Genomic DNA, 21,622 nt, shown 5'->3' on the forward strand with positions numbered 1-21,622 from the left:
ACTCCAACCTGCAGTGTGGAAAAATGGAAGAAGTTTGGCTTCAAACAGCTGATATAAAGTGGCTTTACTCACAGGGGCCAAGAGCTGAACCTGTCACTGGATGCTGGGTTCTTCCAGAGACAGTGTCATGTGTATGTATGCAAAGGCACCAAGGAAAAATGAAGACTGGTCTTCTGGTTGGGTTCTAGGTTCAAGTTTCTGTTCTGCAAGCCCTGTGTAGGATCAGAAACCCAGAGGCAGTATATCTACATTTGGACATTTACAGAACAATGATTTTGAAATAAATTAGGGGGCTGGACTCGATGATCCTTTACAGTCCCTTCCAGCCCAAATGTCTATGAATCTTCCATGTGATGTTTGTTCCAAGATAAAAAGTGTTTCCACAGGGAGCTATTCCGATATATTTTTATACATGTAACAAGCCTTCAGACTCTCTTATGTCTTAGTCCCCTAGCTTTAAAATGATAATATCACTTCCCTATTCCCTATCTCAGAGAGAAACAGGAATCAGACTTTTAAATGTGTTCAAGCACCTAAAGATTTTGGAAGGCAATTTAGTACATCTCATGACCTTCCTCAGTACAGTAACGGAGGCCACATAAATGAAAGACAGCACTCCACTAGGAACCACTCCTAGAGACATGGCCATCAGGACTAATACCACCCCAGCCACAAAAAAGTAGGAGTGAGAATACTTTCTGATCTCTTTACACTTGGTAAGTATGGCTGTGTTTCATGCTCTGTTTAGCAAAACAAGCTGAGAAACTGGTTAGACCAATATTTATACATAAATTGTAAATACAACTTGCAGTGAATTCAGAGTGGATCAGGTAATGTTGTCCACAGACCAGCATTCAGAATAAACTTTATTCTGTTCACTGATAAAACCAGACATTATAAAAAGAGTGGGATTAACCTGAGGTTATTTCCTATACCACAGAAATACAGTGCCTGAGAAAGACACTGTTACAACAGTACCTGAATGCTGAGTCAAACATAAAAAACACCTTCTTTATCTATTCATAATTTGTGCAAAAATAGTGCAAAAGATATTTGTTACAAATTTCTATGACATAATATTGATACAAGTGACCTTGATCCATTAAAAAAAAAGCTCTTATTTTATTGAATAAAAACCTACTTTAAAAAATTAATTTTAATACTTTGACCAGCATTAAGGATTTCTCAGGTTAAAAAGGCATTTCTACGTTAGTATCAGGAGCAACTAGAAAGGGTGCATTCTTACGCTAAACACACAAGGCACATCAATAATAGGAGGTTTAGAAAGCAAAAAAAAAGCTCCACCATTGAAATCATAACCCAAGGAAGACAGTCATGTGGAAATTGCAGGAAACCTGAATGTGTTCATTAAATCAGTGCAAAGAACCATAGCACATTCTGGCTGCCTTGAAAAATGCAGCCATTGAACATTCCCTGCCTCCTTCAACCAGTAGGAAATCTTAATGAAAAGTCACTTTCTCCAGCCTCAAAGGCAGATGGTCAATGAGATTCCAGCAATACATTTCTCCACGTAGTCTCATATAAAGCTTACTTGCAATTGCATTGTTGTTTATCTAGAGTCTCACCTTGGAACTAATGGAAGAATATTCTGCCTCCCAATTTGGGTTACTGATGTATGTGGCCTGCACTAGAAAGTTATCATTGTGATTCAAGCTAGAACAGTAGGTGTGCTGCATACAATGACATTTGTTATTTATTTGGGGAAGGTGGGAAATAGCGTCTCTTCAGAAGGCAGTGGCAGTTTATACCAGCAGTGTCACAGAAGAAGCCCTCAAGAAGCTAATATACAGCAGCTGACAGGATTCACAGTCCCATGCTGTGCGGCAGTGCTACTTTGTCGCAGGCTGAGATGGAGGTTGTTGCATTTCCAGCTCACTTACCCTTACTCCAGTTACTTACTACTGCAACTCTATGTTAATATCCTGTTTGGAACTAAAGAGCTTGGAAGAGTTTTCTCCTTCGGGGAAAAAAACCCAAAAACCAAAATGTTGTAGTCTTAGTCCCATGATCTTCTCAGAGTAACATCTTGACTACACCTTGTGGGGAATGGGCCATTGGGGCTGCAATGTTTGAAGGCCTTGATCCAAACTCCAGACATTTCACTAACCTGTGGATACAAACAGGTCCATTACTGCATAAGCTGTATGAAGGGCTTGCATCTGCAATCTTTGCTAGGCTGCTGATAAACAGTTTGAGATACTGACAACACCTTCCTTCCCAAAGTCATTTCTGAAACTAACTTGGCATGTCACTAAACCTCTGCCTCCATTTCCATACCCCACCCAGGCAGCAGCAATGGTATCGGCTCTGGCTCCAGCCCCAGGTCAAAGCCAGAAGCACAGCAGTTACCCTGCTGTTGTGTGGTCTCCCCCACTCTCCCTGCCGTGTACCCCCTCCTCTGCTGTATGAGTCACTCCAGTCCAGGTCATGGCAGCAGAGGCAACAGCTGCAGCTGATGCAACCACCTGCCCCAAGCTGGTATTCAAATCCAAAACAAGTCCCCCACCACACCCACCCTGTTCAGTGGATGGGGGGGAGAAGGAATTGAAACCTCGTCTTGGATACGAGTGAATACAGTAATCAAAAAGGGTGAAGCCTTTAAGGTAACAAGTCAGAGCAACATTAAAATTCAAAGCCTAGGACTAACCCTGTATCACACAGGGGGAGATGGGAAGGGCCCAGTCGTTCAAAGCCATCTCTGCTCCTGTTCATGAACGGGGATGATGACACGATGGTTCTGTTTGGCGACTGGTCATACACAAAATTCCGACACGATGCAAGCTTGGACTCCAAGGCCTGGAGAAAACACATTTTGTCTAAGGGTTAGGCATCAGTCTTCCCCCTGGCACTAGGTCCGAGGGAAGATTTTCTAATAATTTAAATCTGTGATGGTACAAGGTGTTTGTGGCTAACCCCAGGAGACACACATAAGCTCTCAGGAAGGAAGAGGAGAAATGTTGCAGATATACAATGGCCACTTCCTTCATGATCATCAGGGATTCACATTTTCCGTTTGCCATGGAAAAAAATGTGAACTTTCTTTCTTAAAAGGAGAAAAACGTAGAAGATGGTAGGGTAAACCTACCATTTTCTACATTTTTGCAAGGGGCTGCTTAGGGCTGTAGGTGGGAGCAGGACAAGAGGGGTGCCACATGCATGTGCATACATGCACGTGGCAGCAAGGCAGCAGCGGAGAGCAGGTCACCAGCAGAACGGGGTGGGGGGGGTGGGAGGGGGAGTGCTATGGGCCAGGAGTGAGGGGCACCACGATATCAAAACTGTTTAGCACCACAAAATAGTGGGGGAGGGAGGGAAACACAACAGCCATAGCCAGACCTGTGTCCTAGTGAGCAAAGGGGGCAGGGGAGCTCTGATTTTCCATTTTAAAAAACAAAATCAAGTGCCAAAATGTACAAGTATTTAGAATGTATTTTTTATATACAGATCTAGATATATATAGATATAGATATATAGTATTGTTTAATTTTAATCACGGAAAAACAGATTTTTAGCTTTTTTAAAATCAGAGAATTTGGAATTTTTAAACAGAGCAAACTAGGATCCCTGATGATCATGCCCTTTATGTCTCATTATTATATGGCTTTTCTGAAGAAATTAACTCTTAGGGTAGGGAGGAGAAAGCCACTAAATGCTGAGTTGAGTTAATCAAGAAGAAAGTCTTGACTTCCACAGAAATGTTAACAGCTCTTTTATAACATGGCAACTCCTACAGGCCATGTCATAAAAGGCTTCTTTGTAAGCCTGAATGTTCTTTCAAGCCTTCCATCCTCAGCAAGTCAAGGTTCAGGCACCAGACTGAATGTCTGGGAGTTGCTACTCAGGAATTGCTAGAGAGGGCTAGACACTACCCAGGACACTACAAGGTATACCAGTGCAGGGGCCACCAGAAGCCCTCCTGGCAGTGTGCATTAGCATGCCTGAATCACCCTCTTCCAGAGTGCAGCATATCCCCCCCACCTCATACTGCTCCCATTTACACTGACCAGCTCTGCTTTCCCTTTCCCTGACCCTTCCTTGTCCTCTTCCAGAAAGCTGGAAAGGAATTACAGTCAAGCTGATCAGCATCTGGCATGGGGCAAAGACCAGAGAGGAACAACATTCAGCATTTAATAAGCTGTGTTATATCTAGAGACAGGTCAGAGTTATAAAACACAGATTCAAATTCCAAAGCTCTCCCTTCCAGAATTCAAGTCTGCCTGCAGCCAAGTATTAGTCTGAGTTCACCTCTATAGATTCACTCATTTAACAATACACAGGCTAGCTCCTTTCCCTCGCACAAGCCCACCCACTTCCACCGCCCTGATTAGCCTTGGTGTTAACCACTCACCCCTACTTTCCGTAGCAAGTCCCCCACAATGTTAAGTGCAGATATCCTGGCAGCTGGCGTGAGGGGAGCCCCATTGTAACCATCTTCAAAACCTTGAGGAGAGATTAAAAAATAGGGATATGTGATCCATCACATACGTGCAAATCGGAGAAGCCTTTAACCGCTGACGACAGACCATAGGACATATGACGGCAAACATCAACATTTCCTCCTCACCTTTTATCTGAATTGCACTTCTCATTACAAAAGAAATCTCTATGTCTTTGAGACTACACTGGGTCACCGGAGAGTTGAAGTACCCCCAATGTGCCCTGGCTTCAACAGCCCTTTGACTTCACAAGGAGCATTCTGCATCTCTATCACTTGCCATGAAACCAAAGACAAGCAGCACATAAAATATTTCCTTCACAGAAATACAGGGAATACCGCCTGGGATCCCTTGGTTTCAAGAATTCCTTGCTCCTCTGTTTTTATGACAGGATCTTTTATACCAGCTTTTTTGATCGAATAGAGGGTTTGGGGATAGGAATACCTGGGTCAGAAGCATTTAGAATTTATCAACATTTGTCACAGCTCTTATATTAAATTATTAGTATTGGATACCATGACAAGAAACCAACTCTTTCCTGTATACAAGCCCATAAATACAGCTGAGCTTTGTACACTAGATTTCTGGATAGGAGGATGGGTGGGGAAGGGTTTTTTTTAAAGTACCAATAATTGGAAACAAGGAGGGTGTTGTTTACTAGTCAGTGCTCATGAAAACAAACAACTAAAAGTAAGGGTAAGGGCAAGCAGTTAGTTTGCTACAGATGATGCAGACAGTGATACTGTCACTCTCCTACTGTTTTGGAGCTAAGTGTCTCTAATTCAGCAACCATCCTCTGGCTACTTCAAGATCTTTGCACAACCAACAGTATTAGCACATGTTGACACCTAATCTCCTTTCCATCAAAGTAATCCAGGATAATCAGAGACTGCTACTGACTCTATATTAGGTTATCCATTAGGTTCTTTCCCGTTGTTTAGCACCTCACATTTTTATAATGAATTGCCTAGAAATACACCAAACCACTTAACTTAAAACACTTGTCTCATTCAGCCCTGAATGTTCAGTTCTACTTCTGTGTTCTAGTTCTGGCGATTTAGTTTAGAAAAATTTAAATGCTTACATTAAATGCTTCAAATTTAAATTCCTATGCTGAAAAGGGGAAAAGGACTGGCTTACACCTGACTGCTGTCGGTCTCTCCTACCTCTCCTGAAAGTTCCTGGAGTGCTCAGACTGACACTGGGTCCCCTGTGGACTATAGGGGTAGAAGGCATGGATAAGGTTGCTTGCACAGCTGTGTCCGTTCTTTCTGCCTCCAGAGTACTTCGTATAGGTGTTTTGGGTTTCTCCTGCTTCTGCTGCACTGCAAGTTCTTGCCGTAAGTCTAAAGAGAAACATTTGGGACACATATTTCAATCTAGATCAACATGCATGAGAAATGTTCTTGCTAGGTTACATGGCTGACCCTCCCCCATCTTGCGTTTCATTGCCTCTGTCTATGAAGTAGCTTCTATAGCAGGGGCAGGCAAAGTCCAGCCCACAACCCCTCCATTTCCCAGCAGCCCCTGCCCAGATTGCTGCAGCCGGTTTCCATGGAGATCTCAGCAGCAGCAGTGCCCTGACAGCAAGGGGCCAGGGTTTCCATGGAAATTGGCCCCAACAGCACTGGCAGGGCACACAGCTGAGCAAGGTGCCGTTCCGGAGCTCAGATCATCAGTAATGCTGACTGTCGCAAAACCATCACAAGATTTAGGATTTCAAAGTCAAAATAATTCTGACTCGCGATCTCCTGATCCAACCCTCAGCTCTCTGGATTTACCCAGCTGGTCAGTGGAGGGAAAGGGGCGGAGGAAAGGGGAGAAGATCGAGGCCCCCACGGTGAGGGAGGGAGTGGGGCAGGAGCAGGGGCAGGAGTGAATGGGGGCAACTCCCCGCAGCACCATGCACCCCTGGGGGAGGCATGGGGGCATGTGCCCCCCATGGGGCAGAGGTGGGCTGCCCCCTGCGGGCTAGGGCTCTGCGCCTTGCTGCCTTGCCCCAGAGCTCAGCTGCGCAATGCTACTGTCGCCTGCCAGGCAGGCAGGGGACATGGGGCAGGAGGCACACTGCAGTCCCACAGCTGAGTTCCCAGGACAAAGGCAGTAGGGTGCAGAGCCCTGAGCAGGCAACCTGCCTCTGTCCCATGGGAGACACGTGCCTCCATACCTCCCCCGGGAGTGTGGGCTGCTGCAGGTAGGCACACCCACCTCCAGCACCTCTGGACAACCTGCCCCGGCCCCAGGGCCCCATTCACCACTGCCCCACCCCACTCCCTCCCAGGCTGTTGATCTCCACCCTCACTCCTTCCTCACCCCCACTTTCCCTCCATTTACCAGCTAGGTGCTGTCTGCGTGTCTGTGTCTATCTGCTCCTCACTCTCAAGCCACAGCCCACCCAGCCCTGCTGCTGCTCCTCACTCCTGACCCACAGTACCCCGCATCATAGACTGTAGAGTCAGAAGGGACCACAAAGGATCGTCATGTCCGAGCCCCCGCCCCTGGCAGGAAAAAGGACTGAAGTCAAATGAGCCTCCTCTTGTCTATCAAGCCTCCTCTTGAAGACCTCCAAGTCAGGTGATAGTACCACCTCTCTTGGAAGCCCATTCCAGATTCTGGCCACCCCTTATTGTAAAACACGTCTTCCTAATGTCCAACCTGAATCTAGTCTCCACTAGTGTGCACCAATCCTGCCAAGGTATATGGGGACCCTCCCTCCCTGGGCTCCAAACCCCCCACACCCACAGCCCCCAACATCTTCACAAATAACCCGCACATACACACACTTCAAATATAGCATCTCATGATTTATGTGCCAATCTCACGATTTTTGGCACGGTGGGTTTGGCAATACTGGATCTTGCAGAGGTGACAACGTGGTTGGAACCGGGGCAGAGCTGGGAATCCACTCCCCGCATACCGCAGGCAGGGGCACGCAGGCAGTAGATCATAGCTCTGCCCCAGCTCTGGACCACGCTGTCACCACTGCAAAATCCCAGCCCTGGCCATGGAGCCCCTCCTCGCCCAACCACATGCCCTGCCAGCACCGCTGGGGCTGGTCTCCTTGGAAACCCTAACCCCGTGCTGCCAGGGCACTGCTGGGGCCCCAAGGAACCCAGCCGCAGCAACAGAGGCAGAGGCTGCTGGGAAATGGAGTCTGGCCACTGGCGATCCGCCATTTTGCCCACCCCTATTCTACAGGCTCAAAAATTCTGAGTCTCTTAGCCTGACCAATCAGGAAACCAGGCCTTACTGGGATTGTGTCACCCTCATGATAGTGACTTCAGGTACAATTTTACTCTGCTACTTATTAACTGTGCACTTCAAGATGACAATGAACTCATCCTCCATCCATCACACAGATGAAGGGTTTTACTCCCATTTTACAGATTGTTAAACTGGGCATAGGGAAAATAACTGAATTGTCCAATGTGAAGTTTGTGTGAATTAAACAGATAGTATTCACTCACGAGGGTATATTAACAAATGGACTCTTCAGAGTGTCCTCATTGGCTTCTTTCTTATAAGCTGGTAAAGGATGGAGATAGACAATATGCCTACTGTATTAGCTAAAAACAGATCCTGTGAACTCACAATGAAGTGTGCAGCTAGGACAAGAGAATGAATGCCCCACCCCAAGAGGATGCCCTCATCTCTAAAAACAGAGGCCTCACAGAAGGACATATGGCATTCTGGGACATATCTTTGGCCCCTGATCTGCTACTGAATACTCTCAAATACAGCAGAGGAGCAGGGGAGCGTCTTGAGTTGTTTCTAAAAATTAAGGTCCAAATGCCTCACAAAGTTAAATGCCCAACTTACCAGACACTGATAGCTGGGGGAGGATTTAATAATTGGGAGGTTGGAAGGGGAAGCAGGGGTCTACCTAAACCAACGTTTTCTAACCTCTAGCTTCATCCTTCAGGCGCTGCACTGACTCCAGGAGGTTCTCCTTCTCATCCAGCTCACTCTCCAGAAAGGCATTTCTTTCAATGGCCTGGTTTAAACGCTGTTCAAAATCTTCCAGGGACATTATAGTGGCTCTGTGTAGTCAAACGAGAAAGAAATTTGTACAGTGGTCACTACAGGATTCTCCACACACAAACCCTATTCCTGTGTGGAGAGTGGAAAGCAGGAGTAACATAACTTTAAGCTTGTAAGGGATTAAGAAACAAACAATCCAACATAGGTACTGCAGCTTCAGAAAGTTCAGTCTAACTAGTACAGCCCCTGCTCAATTTTATCAGCCCTCCAAAACAAGGCAGAATTGGAAAAACATCTTTGACACCTTTTTGCTCTTTCCAAGTCATCATTTGCTTGCTCAAGTTCCCGAATATACTTCTGAAGTTGATCTTTAATGGCTTTTGTCTGTGCCAGGTCTTCTTCTAGTGAGGAGATCTGCTGATAGCCTTCTGAATGCTGCATTTCAATCTTTTCCTAACCAAAGAAAAACAAATCACCAGGTCAGGGATTTAGCAGACACATCCTCTCCTTCCTGCTGTGTTTACTCTGGCCTTCTCAGTCAGGGAGATGTGGGTCCTACCGACAAACTTCTCACAGGCCCAGGCTTCTACTGGCAGGTCCCAAAGCAAGCTCAGGGCTCTAGCCACTGCAGATACAATTATCCAAGCAGCTTACTTAATAGGACATTTTTAAAACATGATGTCAGTATCCCTTTCAGGCGTACACATCATCTAGCTTGCACTGCAATAGTTCATACACCACGGCCTTGGCACAGGACTACTTTAACTTGCCAGTTTCCTCTCTCAAAGATCCCAAGATTGCTACCCATTAACATTCCTAAAGCACTTATCACCCCAGTCGCTAGGCAGTCAACTTAAGTCACTAAAACAAATCCACGAATCAGAGAGACAGACTCTTTATTTCCATCTTTAGTTAGTAATTTAAAGAGATGCGTATGAAGCCATGCAAAATTAAGAAACTCTAAACTGATATAGGATGATCAGGTGCAGACACTAAACATTCCACCACTTCTTACATTTTATTCCTTCCTATTCTAAATCTCTTGAGCATGAACAAAGGCATAGTTTAACTTAAAATTTCCAAACAGTAAGCCCGTTTACTGAAAGCACAAGACCTACAAACTGGGCTCTGAGGCAGTATCTCTGTTTATTTTTAGATAGCATGAACTCTACTGTTTGTACTTGGGGTGGAAATACAGAGGACAATTGGGGAAGCTCAAAGCTGGAGACTGTGGGACCTGGCAAACTTCTGCATTGTTGACCTAGATGCAGACACTGGTTCTTGAAATAGATGGCAGCTACCAGGCTCAACAGCCTCACAAGTTTAAAGCTTCTCTCTCTTGAACTGATTTAGATAAAAGACCAGAACTGTGAGGTCTGAGCCTTTGTTTTTAGCAAACTGTAATAAACTGTCAGCTGATCTGATAATCAACGGAGTCTCTGTTCCTTCATTTGCAAGCTGTCACCGTAGTTTTCAGTCTGAATGAATAGCCAATTGTTAAAGAACTTTTCTCCTACAGAATATGCTTTATGAAGTTCTATGCAGTGAGGAATTACTAGTTTTTCCAAAGGTTTATTCTGGTCTTTCTGTGGCTTTATGGTGATATATATCATTTCCATCCCAGGTTCCCTGACAAACAATGTTTGTCATCTCCTCTCTTATACCAAAATGTTCTGCATGTGGGAAGAATGCACTTACCTGCTAGCTCATACAGCAATAAGTTTATTGCAGATTTTATTTTAGTTGGAATATTTTACCTTCTCCCCAAGAGCGTCATCCCGAGTGGGTTTGTGTAGGATGACGCAACAAACTACACCAATGTTCCATGCAAGATGTTAGGAGATCAGTATTGTAAAGACATTTACCTGTTGGACTGAGCAGTACTTTAAACCGCCAGTTGTAATACAACACGTGGCTTTGTTTTTGATTTTGTTTCTGTAAATTTTACTAAGTGCAAAAAAAAATAAAAGTCCCTTAAAACTAGTCTAAATTGTTTAGTGTCCCCATCAGGTGTTTATTACTTAGTTAGTGACACATGGAAATGACTCATACAACAAGCACTATAAGTAAAACCCAGGTTCATCAGCTATACATACAGCTTAATTCTCCTTAGTTCAGTATTCAATCCAATTTAGCAGAGCATAATTCATTAATTCAATGCTTGTTTCCACAAATATTGAACTGGGAAAATGCTGAGAAAAATTCTTCATGTTTCAGACAACTGATATTTAAAATATTTATACTAAACCTCCAAACAGAGTCATCAAAATGATTTCTGAACAGCAGATGTCAAAAAGACAAACCTTTGTCAAGTTTAAGGAAACTTAGTACAATTCCCCAAAAGTGATAATTATTGGAGTGCTTTTCCCCCCGCTTTTGGAATGGTCAGCAGGAGACTCCTGAATGTGCCCAAAACAGAACCAGACTGATTTTGTTTTTTCTACTGTATCCTTCTGATGTTCATAGATTCACAGATGCTAGGGTCAGAGGGGACCTCAACAGATCAGAGTCCGACCCCCTGCCTAGGCAGGAAAGAGTGCTAGGGTCAGATGACCCCAGCCAGATGTCTATCCAGCCTTCTCTTAAAGACTCCCAAGGTAGAGGAGAGCTCCACCTCCCTAGGAAGCCCATTGCAAATTTTGGCCACCTTTACCATGAAGATGTTTTTCCTGATATCTAGCCTAAATCTGCTCTCTGTCAGTTTGTGACCACTGTTCCTTGTTACCCCAAGAGGTGCCCTGCTGAACAGAGCATCTCCGAACCCTTGCTCTGTTTCCTTAATGAATCTGTAGGTGGCCACAATATCACCGCTCAGAGGCTGAGGAGGTCCAGGTCCCTCAGTCTCTCCTCACAGGGCTTGTCCTGTAAGCCCCTAACCATACGAGTGGCCTCCTCTGGACCCTCTCGAGTCTATCAACATCCTTCTTGTTGTACGGTGCCCAAAACTAGGCGCAGTACTCCAACTGCAGTCTGACCAATGCCACATAGAGGGGAAGTATCACCTCCTTGGATAAAGCGCGGTTAGCTTTGCTGATGATTTCGTCACACTGACGACTCATGTTCACCTTGGAGTCCACTATGACTCCAAGATCCCTTTCTGCTTCTGTGTTGCTGAGAGGGTCACTTCCCAGCCGGTAGATGGGCTGGATATTTTTGCACCCTAGGTGCAGCACTCTGTACTTGTCTGTGTTGTGCTGCAGGCTGGGTTTGGTGGGGTCCCATCAATGGAAGTAATGTTCTTCCATTACTGTCTCCCAATTTTGTTCAAAGAATTTCACCTCAATGAGATTGTATCCTGGAAGTGCTACAAATGAGCACTTTTCCTTTATAGACCTCAAAAGCACTTTTCAGAAGGTGCAAGTTTGTTATTCACAGATGGAGGAACCAAGTGCTGAGTGGTTAAATTCCCCTCTCACCAAGACAGCTAGAGACTACTTTAAGATGCAGTATTAATGGAATACATGACTGATTCGCAGCCCCTGTCCTACCCACTGGACCAGGGGTGCTCAGCCTCCACCCTGGAGGCCAAATGTGGCCCTCAGAGCCTTAGAATCCAGCTTACGGGTCCCTACAGGTTGGGAAGTTTGGTGTGGGAGCAGTGGCAGTTAATACCCCCAATCCTCTCTGCTGCTAAAATCCTAAGCCCCGTGGAATGGACCAGATTTGGGCTGTGACCCTCTCCCCACATGGCCAGATTGTAGCCAGGCCACATCCTCTTCCCTCTGCATAGCTGAGTTGGAACCAGGCTGTGTCCCCTTCTACCCCATGAGGCCAGGCCATTCCCCTTCCCTCCAGGCTGCCAGGCTAGGGCTGGGTCATGCCCTCCTCCCCATCTCCTGCAGGGCTGGGTCATGACCCTTCCCTCTGTGGGGCCAAGTTAAGGCTAAACCAAGCCCCCTTCCACTAGAGCTGGATCAGGGTAGGGCTGCACCCTTCCCCTTTCTACGGCCAGATCGGGCCCCACCAGACCCAGCCTGCAGAGGGACTGGGCGCTGCCCATCTAACCCCCCAGCCAACAAGGCTGAGCACCACTACACTAGACCAATGAGATGTACAGATACAGTGATCACAGCCACTGCACGTTTAAACAAGCTAACATCATTGTGCTGTGCAGAAACACAGTGTAACTGAATTTACCTCTGGATTACTGACAATCTTTTATTACTATGGTTTACTACCTGAGCCTGTAAAATAGTACTGTATAGAGAGAAGACAGAAGAGGTCTGACAGTATGAACTATAGTGCAGTTAGGCGTGCACCAATAGATTTGGTTCCTGGTTGCCTGTGTGCTGCATTGAGGCGCAAGCACACGTGGCCTTAATTGCTCACGTTATTGGCCACTCAGCCAAAAAAGCTGATTGCCAATACAGTCAATTTTTCTTATAATTGGTGCCCATCCAATACGGGACCGATGTATCGGTGCACCTCTAATAGCATTAGTCCCGAGATCCTTGCAATTGACTGCTTATTTTCTTGATATCAATGCAAATTATTTTTGTGGTTTGGCAATCTATGTCATTATGACCAGCGCATCACTATTAGTGGAGTTCTATGCTTCTTAGAGGACTTCTCCTCTTGGCTGCCCCTTTACCTTAATTGACTCCAGCTCCATTCGAAGGCGATTATTTTCTGACAGAAGGTCCCGATTTCTGGATTCTGTCTGCTGCAGCTGCGTCTCCAGCTCTGCTTCATACTCCCGGCTCCCTTCCTGGAACTCCCGCAGCTCCTCCTGTGTATTCTCTGCACTAAAGCACAATTCCAGTTACAGAGTTATCTTGGATCAAGGCTCACTAATGCCACCAGCTCACTCAATGCAAACATGACCAAATCAAATGCTCCGTGAGCCCTAATACAGCTGAAGGATCTAGGCCTTTTTAAAAAAAAAAGCAAAATAGAAGTGCTGGCATGAAGATGTCTCTCTGTAATCAAAACACATTGGCTGCTTACAAATGTAAAAGAAAACCAAAAAAGCAGCAGTTTACTTTAAACTCAGTGTGTCCCCTGAGCTAAGCCCAGAATATGCCCAGAAGATGCATCATGTTAGTTTGCTCCAGCTCACCCAACATCTGTATAGATCAGCTGCTCCAGAAGGACTTTTCTGGTGCTTTTATCCAATAGCTGATTGAACCCACAAAGAGTAAACCATGTTTTTTCTCTACAACTGTCAGCAACTATTCGTACTGAACAAATACCTCTAACCATTCATCTCCAGATAGGGGATTACAGGCCCAGTCCCTCTACTGGAGTGCAAGACATTAATGGGATCCCACCAGCTACTTATGTTGCACACCTTCAGTCATGCTTAATTGATTGAATATTTAAGATATTTTAGTATTTAAATATTTGTGAAGTCTCATGTGCAGAAGTTTCCTCTGCATCATGCAGAAAACACAAGCCTGTTCTCCATATTAATCCAAATATTGCTACAATGATCTGAAAGAGGTCTGAATATTCAACATCAATGCATTTTCCAGGGCTGATCCCTAGAGGGATATGCAGATGTCCCTAGAGAGGTACAACCATCTGACCTGCAAAGCTTTGAAGGTCACAATTTGCACCACTGAATTGGCTGAAACATTCCATTTACCCTGACCTGTATGAAGAGAAGGGAGATGCAGTCAAGACGCTCCACTTGATCCAGGAGTTTACTCTGACTTTGGATACTGCTGAATTGTACCTGGGCAACATATTTCTGACTCAAACTACTTCCGAAAGGCTGCTGGAGAAGCAAATGCTTTCATGGGGGCCTAAACCTCAGGATCAGCTATGATGATTTTGCAACTCCATCCACTACAGGATTCCTCAGTGGGTTACAGGATCCCATGCTCTGCAATTAGAGACACTCTGAGCACCCAAAATCCTGCTGCAGTCTGTGTTAGGCCAAGGACATAGACAGAAGAGCAGAAAAGGCAAGGGCCTTGGGTTGCCTTTTGCTTAGCACTACCAAATGACCAGACTTACTTCAACAGGCACACCTCCTCCATGCTAGCAGTATCCCCACATAGGGTGGAGAACCTGCCTCAAGATTTTGCCCCACCTCTATGAAACCCTATGCTGCTGATTGATGCCCACGTCACCACACCTTCACTACTCTTGCTTCCCATAGCAAATGGATTTAAACCGGCTCAACCACATCTCCACAGCTCTGACTGCAATGTGCGCACACCCTATCACACATACTGCCCTTACCACTGCTTGTACTTCATTGCCAGTTCTTTCCAGTATCTAGTTTCTTCTTCCACTGAACTAAAGTGATGCCCTTCCAAGTCTTCCATGGTGAAGTCCCCAGTTGAAGTCTAGCGCTCTTGTTGCATTTTCTTCTCCTCTGGAAGTTAAAAAAAATATATATCACAAATTCAAGGACCAGCATCCTCCTGTCACTGTATTATCCTGCTGCATCCACCTATAGGAAATTTCATCCCGGGAGGCATTCAAAACCAAACTGGACAAAGTCAAATGTACTACACACCAAAGGAATGAGTAAATTACTTATTTAGAGCTGTTCTCTCTCAAAGGTCTTTGAATTTGCTGAAGACTGGTACCACAAATCACATTAAGTTACTTCACCCTCCATTTGACTACATGGTTCTATAGAATACAGAACACGATGATCGCAGCATAAACAGCAGCTACGGAGATGCAGCCAAACACAGCTGGGGAGGGCGACAGCCCGGAGAACGCGGTGCCTGGCAAGACCAAGGGGAGGAATATCCAGAGAAACGGAACAAGGTCCTGCAAATAAGAAACTGAATAACCGGAAACGCAATTAGGTTTCACTTCAGCCACAGGGTGTGGTATTTAATCCAGCACAAGGAATATTTTTATTAAACTCTCTCAGATAGTGGTTCCTTGGGTAAAATTTTCAAAAGCAAGCGATCTATGAGCATAACTGTCTAAATCAGTTGGGCACATATGACAATTCTTTCTACCCAATTACTTGAACTTGACGACTCTGAAGCATTGAGAAACGTAATAACCACATGCCATTCCCTGATGCAGTTTATAGATGTTACTAAAAGGTGTTAAAAGCTAAAACTGTTTCATGTGCGAGAGTCTTACAGATGAAAAAAGGTCAGTTAAGGTGTCTACAAGGCTGGGCGAGGCAAGGATTACGCACAGACGAACATCCTCAACTGATACACACCTCTACACACTGTGGAGTAACCAGAAGGGGAGCAGAGCTCCTCCTTTATAGCCAGTCAGAGAACCAAAAATGCAGAAGGCTCCAGGGCCAAGAAAACTACTGATTTGAAGCCGCCGCTTTAGATTAAAGTTTAAATGCCACAAAAGCCAACAGAAAGAGTGCTCCTCCAATTTATTTACACACCCAGGTGATGATCTTAAAAGCATAAAGAGCAAACTCTTCTAAAGCTTTGACGATTTTAAGCAACACAAGATCGAACAGTCACAAACTCCACCACAACCGATTCAGGCTGGACATCAGGAAGAGCTTCTTTACTGTCCAAGCCCCCAAGGTTTGGAACAGACTGCCGCCAGAGGCGGTTCAAGCACCCACTTTGAACGCCTTCAAGACAAATTTGGATGTTTATCTTGCTGGGATCCTATGACTTCCTGCCCCTGGGGCAGGGGGCTGGACTCGATGATTCTTTGGGGTCCCTTCCAGCCCGAATGTCTATGAAATCTATGAAATCCATACACATTCAATACCCAGCTCCTGTACACACCCACAAAACCCATATTCCAGCAGGTGCTCGTGGTATTAAAGGGAAGTTAGACAAGGCCCTTAGAGCAAGATACTGCTGCCAAAAAATTCTATATCCACAGATTTTAGACCAGAGGAAAAAAAATAAATACAAGGCATCATCATATATGGCCCTCTGGGGACCTCCATAAATGAAACCTGAACTATTACAAAGACCATATGATCTCTCATTCTCCCTCAGGGTTGGAAGCATGCAAGATCACTTCCTGGCTTGGCTCACCATTCATTAAAGCCTTTAGGCAACAGTATCAGATGCATCTAAATAATTTAAGAGCCTAAGGTCCCAATTCCTAAAGGTCTTTGGGCCTAGTTCTGTTGAGCACTGCAACACAGAAATGATTTACATGGCTACAGCCACCAATGCACTCAAAAGCCAAAGCGTATGGACAAACTAATTATAATGAGTTATACTATCATGATACTGATCATACCAAGGAGTGGAGGGTCTTACTGCAGTTTAGGTACACTGCGGCACTGTTTCATGTGTCTGTTCTAACTTGCAGTAAGTGGATGCTAACCAGGGCACCTTTGCCTTGAAGGAAACGGAGCTTAATCACGACAGCTTAGTTTCCCCTCATTATGGTTTAATTCATTTATCGATCCATTCCCTTAATGCGGTGCTCAGCAATGCTAGTTAGCTTGGAACAGCCAAGCTCAGGTCCGAAGCAGGCCAGCACTAGCATCAGGCCACTGCCACTGCTGTTTTTCCTTCCTCCCAGCCACAGCACAGTCAAAAGCCCAGCTGCCAAATGCCGCCAAAGCCCCATCACCAGAATACTGACAAAACACCCCAACCCTGCAGGCTAGATCCAATGGCTCCGCAGGCCACCAAACCCTGCCTTAGTGCCTAAGCTGCTTGTGAAAATGGGACCCAGCCACCTAAGGACTGATTGCAATGCAGAGCAAAACAACATCTAGATCTAAAAACGTGAGTCTGACTCTCCTTCAGTGGGAGTTAAATGTATTGGAGGGGAGGGGGCCAAAGGGAAGTCTAGAAGTATCCAAGTATTAGGTCCACAGGAACTTTGGTTTGTTTAAACAGACCACAATAAAAAACAAACAAACCCCTAAGTGCTAATTAGATATGTAGGATGCAAGCAACACATCTAGGATTAGAAATTATGGGCATTCATACACATACTTTTTTTTTCCAGCAGCAAGCCAGAGACCCGTTGCTTTGGAGCAGACTTGATTAATCGAAGTGAGCTGAGAAGAGCTGAGCTGCGCCACGTGCAGGTGTACAAGTGGTAAAATGCACATCAGTGCGCAGCAAATGGTGGCAGTGTGCTGTTGAACTAAAGCATCTCCGAGGTGTTTTAGTTTCAAAGTGCGCCGCCATTTACTCAGCACCTGCGCGCATTTCGCCACTTGTATAACTGCATGTGTCACAGCACTGGGTGCTTTTCAAAGCGCCTGGCACTGTGATGCATGCATGTGTAAAAATGCCTCATGACTGGCCAACACTCATGCCTCATGACTGGCCAATACTGGGCTCAGGCTTATATCTGCACTGAATTTGGTCTAAGGTCCTTTTGTCCCCCTACACATGGGCACAGTTTTGAGGATAGGAAGGAGGAAGATTTCTTTTTAGGTTCCTAAGGGCATGACTACATGGGTAAAACTTCCTAACAGACCATACAGGTATAATTTATAATGTAATAGATTGTAATGGACTGCCAAAATAACCTCTTGTGTGGTTGTCCTTATAAATTATACCTGTATGGTCTGTTGGGAAGTTTAATTTATAAGGACAACCACACAAAAGGTTATTTTGGCAGTCCATTATAATCTCTATTCCATTATATAATGTTACATGTCTCTTTGCAAACAAGTCCTAACATACACCTCAAAACTCTGAAAACATACATAATTGGAGCACACTTTGTTCCACCATTCTCACCCCTAAGTATTACCTACGGCCAACTCATTTCAAGTTAATGATGAAACTGGAACTACATGTTTGAAAAATGTGAGGCCCTCCATTTGTTATGACAATGTAACATGACAGAACATGAGTTGCTTTATACCGTAGGTTTGTGTCTCATGCCTTCAACTAGCTAGGACGTACAATTAGATAATAGTACATCCAGACTTCTTTCCACCCACATCACAAGGCAACATCCAAAATGACTAAACGTAAGGTAGAGATGTTTATATGACATTTTCAAAACAGCCTAAAATGCAACGGCAAAGTTTAGTTAAAAGAAAGCTAACAGAGCCAGTCCAAATGTTAAGTTTCATCACAACTAAACTTCAACAGAATCAAAATGCCTCCATGAATTTTTGGTTCATCTTAAACTACCAGGAAAAACATTTGTTTTGAAACTCTCTTATGCATTTGCCAATGTGCTGCTGGCACCAAAGGATTCAATTTTAAAGGTAAAAAGTTAAACCAATTAGTGTAACTTTTCTAAAATATGACAACAGCCAGAGAGAGAAAGTTTTGTCATTTTTTTTAAAATTTTCACTTTTCATAGTTCCTACTATATGCAATAAAGATAAGGAAGATGTTTTTAAGATAGTTTTATTTTGACTTGGCAACACCCCCTTAAACTAATGCCACTCTGTTGGCCTGGCAGACATATTGTTTTATGTGAAAAAGAATACCAAATGATACTGCAGAAAAGCTGTTAGTTTTGTTTTGAAAAAGGTTTTGGTAATGTTTAGTATATGCTTAATGTTGCCATCAAAAACAAGATGAAGTCACACACACAGGCACTTTGCCTACACCTCATTTTCATCTATGTAGAAACCGGGAAGAGATATTTGGTCAGACTTCCTGCTTGTAATGAGCACAGCTGGTCCCACACATTACAAAATCCTAGCATCAGTCAAACACTGAAGTTGTAGATGAGAAATAGACTGCTGCAGTGACAAAACCAATGTCTGCATGTTTCTTTCCAGGAAGTGATTTCACAGAAGTGACATGATTGCTGCAAAATACTTGGCCACAACATACAGGACCGCAGCTCATCAGCAATACAATTTAAGCAGAGGAATAAAAATACAGCACCCTGTGTTAGAGAGAGAGAGCGAGCAAGCCAGACCTATGGTTTGAAACAGTTCAAAACAACTCTTGCGCTTAAAAGAAAAAAACAAAAGTTTTAAAGATCCATTTAACTTGGCAGCTCTGCAGTTACCTCAGTCAGGCTTCAGAAAAACTCCACTGCCTAAAACCAAGTACTGCGGAGGGGGTGGGGGGAAGGCAGGAGAGACCCTCTGATAACAATGAGACCTAATAAGTATGCTCAGAGGCAAACTTCCCAGGGAATCCAGAAGTCCTGTTTAGTCCATCAGGGCCCAGAGGCAACAGGGTTCCTGGTGGACATCCTTCCCTAATCATAAGCTTGTCTCCCACACCGAAGCAAGGGTCTGCTCCAAAACGTAGGCAAGCCATTGAGTCCAGTAGGTTTGCCATCAGGCTGGATGCAAATAGGGCAAGGGCAGGGACAGGACATATGCAGGGTTCTCCTCGTCTCTGAACATGTGATGGTGTTTGCCCCATGCATCATGAGAAGCCATTGTTTTCTTTCCTTGACTTCAGACAGAAACCTTACAGACTAACTAAATCAGAGAGTCATAAGCTTTTGTGAGCAGCAGCTTACTTGATCAGACACGAAGTACTTTGATACTTAGAATACTGCATCCAGTTCTGGGCACCGCAGTTTCACAAGGATGTGGGAAAACTTGGGAGGGTCCAGAGAAGAGCCACCTGTATGATCAGGGACTTGCAAGACAAGCCATCCGAGGAGAGGCTGAAGGACTTGGGCCTCTTCAGCCTACAGAAGAGAAGGCTGAGAGGACGTGGCAGCAGCTTACAGTATCAGGGGGGGTACTTCAAGAACTTGGTGACCAACCGTTCACCAGGGCACCCCGGGGAAAACCAGGAGCAATGGATACAAACTCCTGGAAGGCCGCTTCAGGCTCAATTCCAGGAAAAACTCCTTCACAGTCAGGGTGACCAAACTGGAATGGAATCCCTCCAGTGGTGGTGCAGTCACCTACCCCGGACATCTTCAAAAGGAGACTGGACAGTCACATCGCTGGGGTCACTTGACCCCAGTTGTTTTTTCCTGCCTAGGACAGGGGGACTGTACCTGATGATCTACAAGGTCCCTTCCAGCCCCTAACAATCTCTCCGAATTGATGAATCATCTGAAATAAGTTCTCTTTGCTCCCAGAGAAGAGGGTTTCACCCCCTCGCCAAAGGGACCGACTGTCAGGCCAGGCCTCTCTTGGTCTGCTCTTTGGTACTACGTAAACCAGGACAGCCTGTTCCATGGTCAGGCTGTCAGAGGCTAAACTGGCATCCCCACCTAGGCTTACCTGGGTGAGGAGGGTGTGAGGACACCCAGCAGGACTAAAAACAAGACCTGTCCAAGGACATATGAGTTCTTGCGAGCCAACGGCCATCCATACCTGGAGAGACAGGCGCCACCACGTTACTCTGCCCAAAGGGTTTTTAATGCCACAAAGCATCTCAACTAACCTCATCCGAGCGGAGAAGGGTTGCGACAGCATCTGAGGTGCCCTAACAGTTGTGGCAGCCTCGAGACTGACCGGACCTGACAAAGGCACCAAGATTCAAACTTCCTAAAGCTGCACGGTGCCGTGTCACACCACAGGCCACTTCCCGTTGTTTAAAAGCCAAAAGGCAATGGAAAGAAGCAGCGGTCACCACCAGTGGCACTGCAGCCAAAGGCCCAGCTAGGGTGCCGACTGCCTCAGCCGCTTAGCAGGAGGCTCGGGGTCGTTCACCCACAGTCACCGCCAGCGCTTCTCAGTTTCCAGCCGTCGGCGGGGAATGGCAGGGCAAGTGCCTCATCTCCGGCCATGCCGGCCCGATGCCCTCAGCCCCTTGCAGCATCTGGGATACTGTTCCCATGCCCAACTGAACACCCCCCCGCCCCCAAAAAATGTTCCCATGAAAGTTAGTCCTGGCGCGGGACAGAGGCTCAGGCTGGCCGAAGAGATGCAGAGGCTGGCCCCCGGCGCTGGGTCCCGGGAGGGAAGGGGGAGAACGGCCACAATGGAACGCAGCCACGTGGAGCCACCCGCGGCTCCCCACCGAGCGGGGGGACCCGCGACCGGCCTCCCCCACGCCCCCCGCCCAAGCGCTCACCGCTACCGCTGCCGTCGCTGCCACCGCCGCCCCGCACTGCCCGGCCGCGCCGCGCCGCCGCCCTCCCCGGGCCCCATCCGAACCAATACAACCAACCTCTGCCCGCCGCCCAATTGGCCGCCGGGTCACGTGCTCAGAACGCGCTCCTCCAATCAGCTGCGCGAGAACGCCGCTCTCCGAACAGAAAGTTTGCTTCTTTCTAAAGGGACGTGAGCCGGGGGAGGGGGTAGGCGGGTCTCTTCCCCCGCTCCGCCGAGGCAGCCGCATGCCGGGCCCGCCAGTGGGCTTCGGCAACTTCCGCTGCAATCCCCGACGCTCCCGGAGACCGCCTGCTCTGTC

The 21,622-nt window shown here is 46.0% G+C and overlaps 1 protein-coding gene across 1 annotated transcript; it reads right to left on the reverse strand.

The window, feature by feature from the left end:
• Nucleotides 1-692: 692 nt before the first annotated feature.
• NDE1 (nudE neurodevelopment protein 1) lies at nt 693-21,316 on the reverse strand. Its single transcript, XM_019541796.1, has 9 exons — nt 21,284-21,316; nt 14,628-14,763; nt 13,030-13,183; nt 8,743-8,891; nt 8,361-8,497; nt 5,624-5,803; nt 4,370-4,461; nt 2,669-2,817; nt 693-2,128 (listed from the first exon to the last, which is right to left on the reverse strand). Exons 2-9 carry the CDS (start codon nt 14,711-14,713, stop codon nt 2,035-2,037), a joined length of 1,041 nt encoding a protein of 346 aa, XP_019397341.1. The 5' UTR covers nt 14,714-14,763; nt 21,284-21,316; the 3' UTR covers nt 693-2,034.
• Between the last annotated feature and the right edge of the window lie 306 nt (nt 21,317-21,622).

Source organism: Crocodylus porosus, unplaced genomic scaffold (assembly GCF_001723895.1).
Source record: "Crocodylus porosus isolate Cpor-Errol unplaced genomic scaffold, CroPor_comp1, whole genome shotgun sequence".
Taxonomy (NCBI): domain Eukaryota; kingdom Metazoa; phylum Chordata; order Crocodylia; family Crocodylidae; genus Crocodylus; species Crocodylus porosus.

What these genes read in the sequence shown, in the direction of transcription:
- NDE1 (XM_019541796.1), bottom strand. Translation starts at nt 14,713, where the DNA reads ATGGAAGACTTGGAAGGGCATCACTTTAGTTCAGTGGAAGAAGAAACT. An exon ending in TGGAGCTGGAGTCAATTAAG is followed by an intron (nt 8,892 to 13,029) that starts GTAAAGGGGCAG and finishes TTCTTTGGTTAG; the next exon opens with GAAAAGATTGAAATGCAGCA. An exon ending in ACTTGCTACGGAAAGTAGGG is followed by an intron (nt 2,818 to 4,369) that starts GTGAGTGGTTAA and finishes TGTTTTCTCCAG; the next exon opens with GCCTTGGAGTCCAAGCTTGC.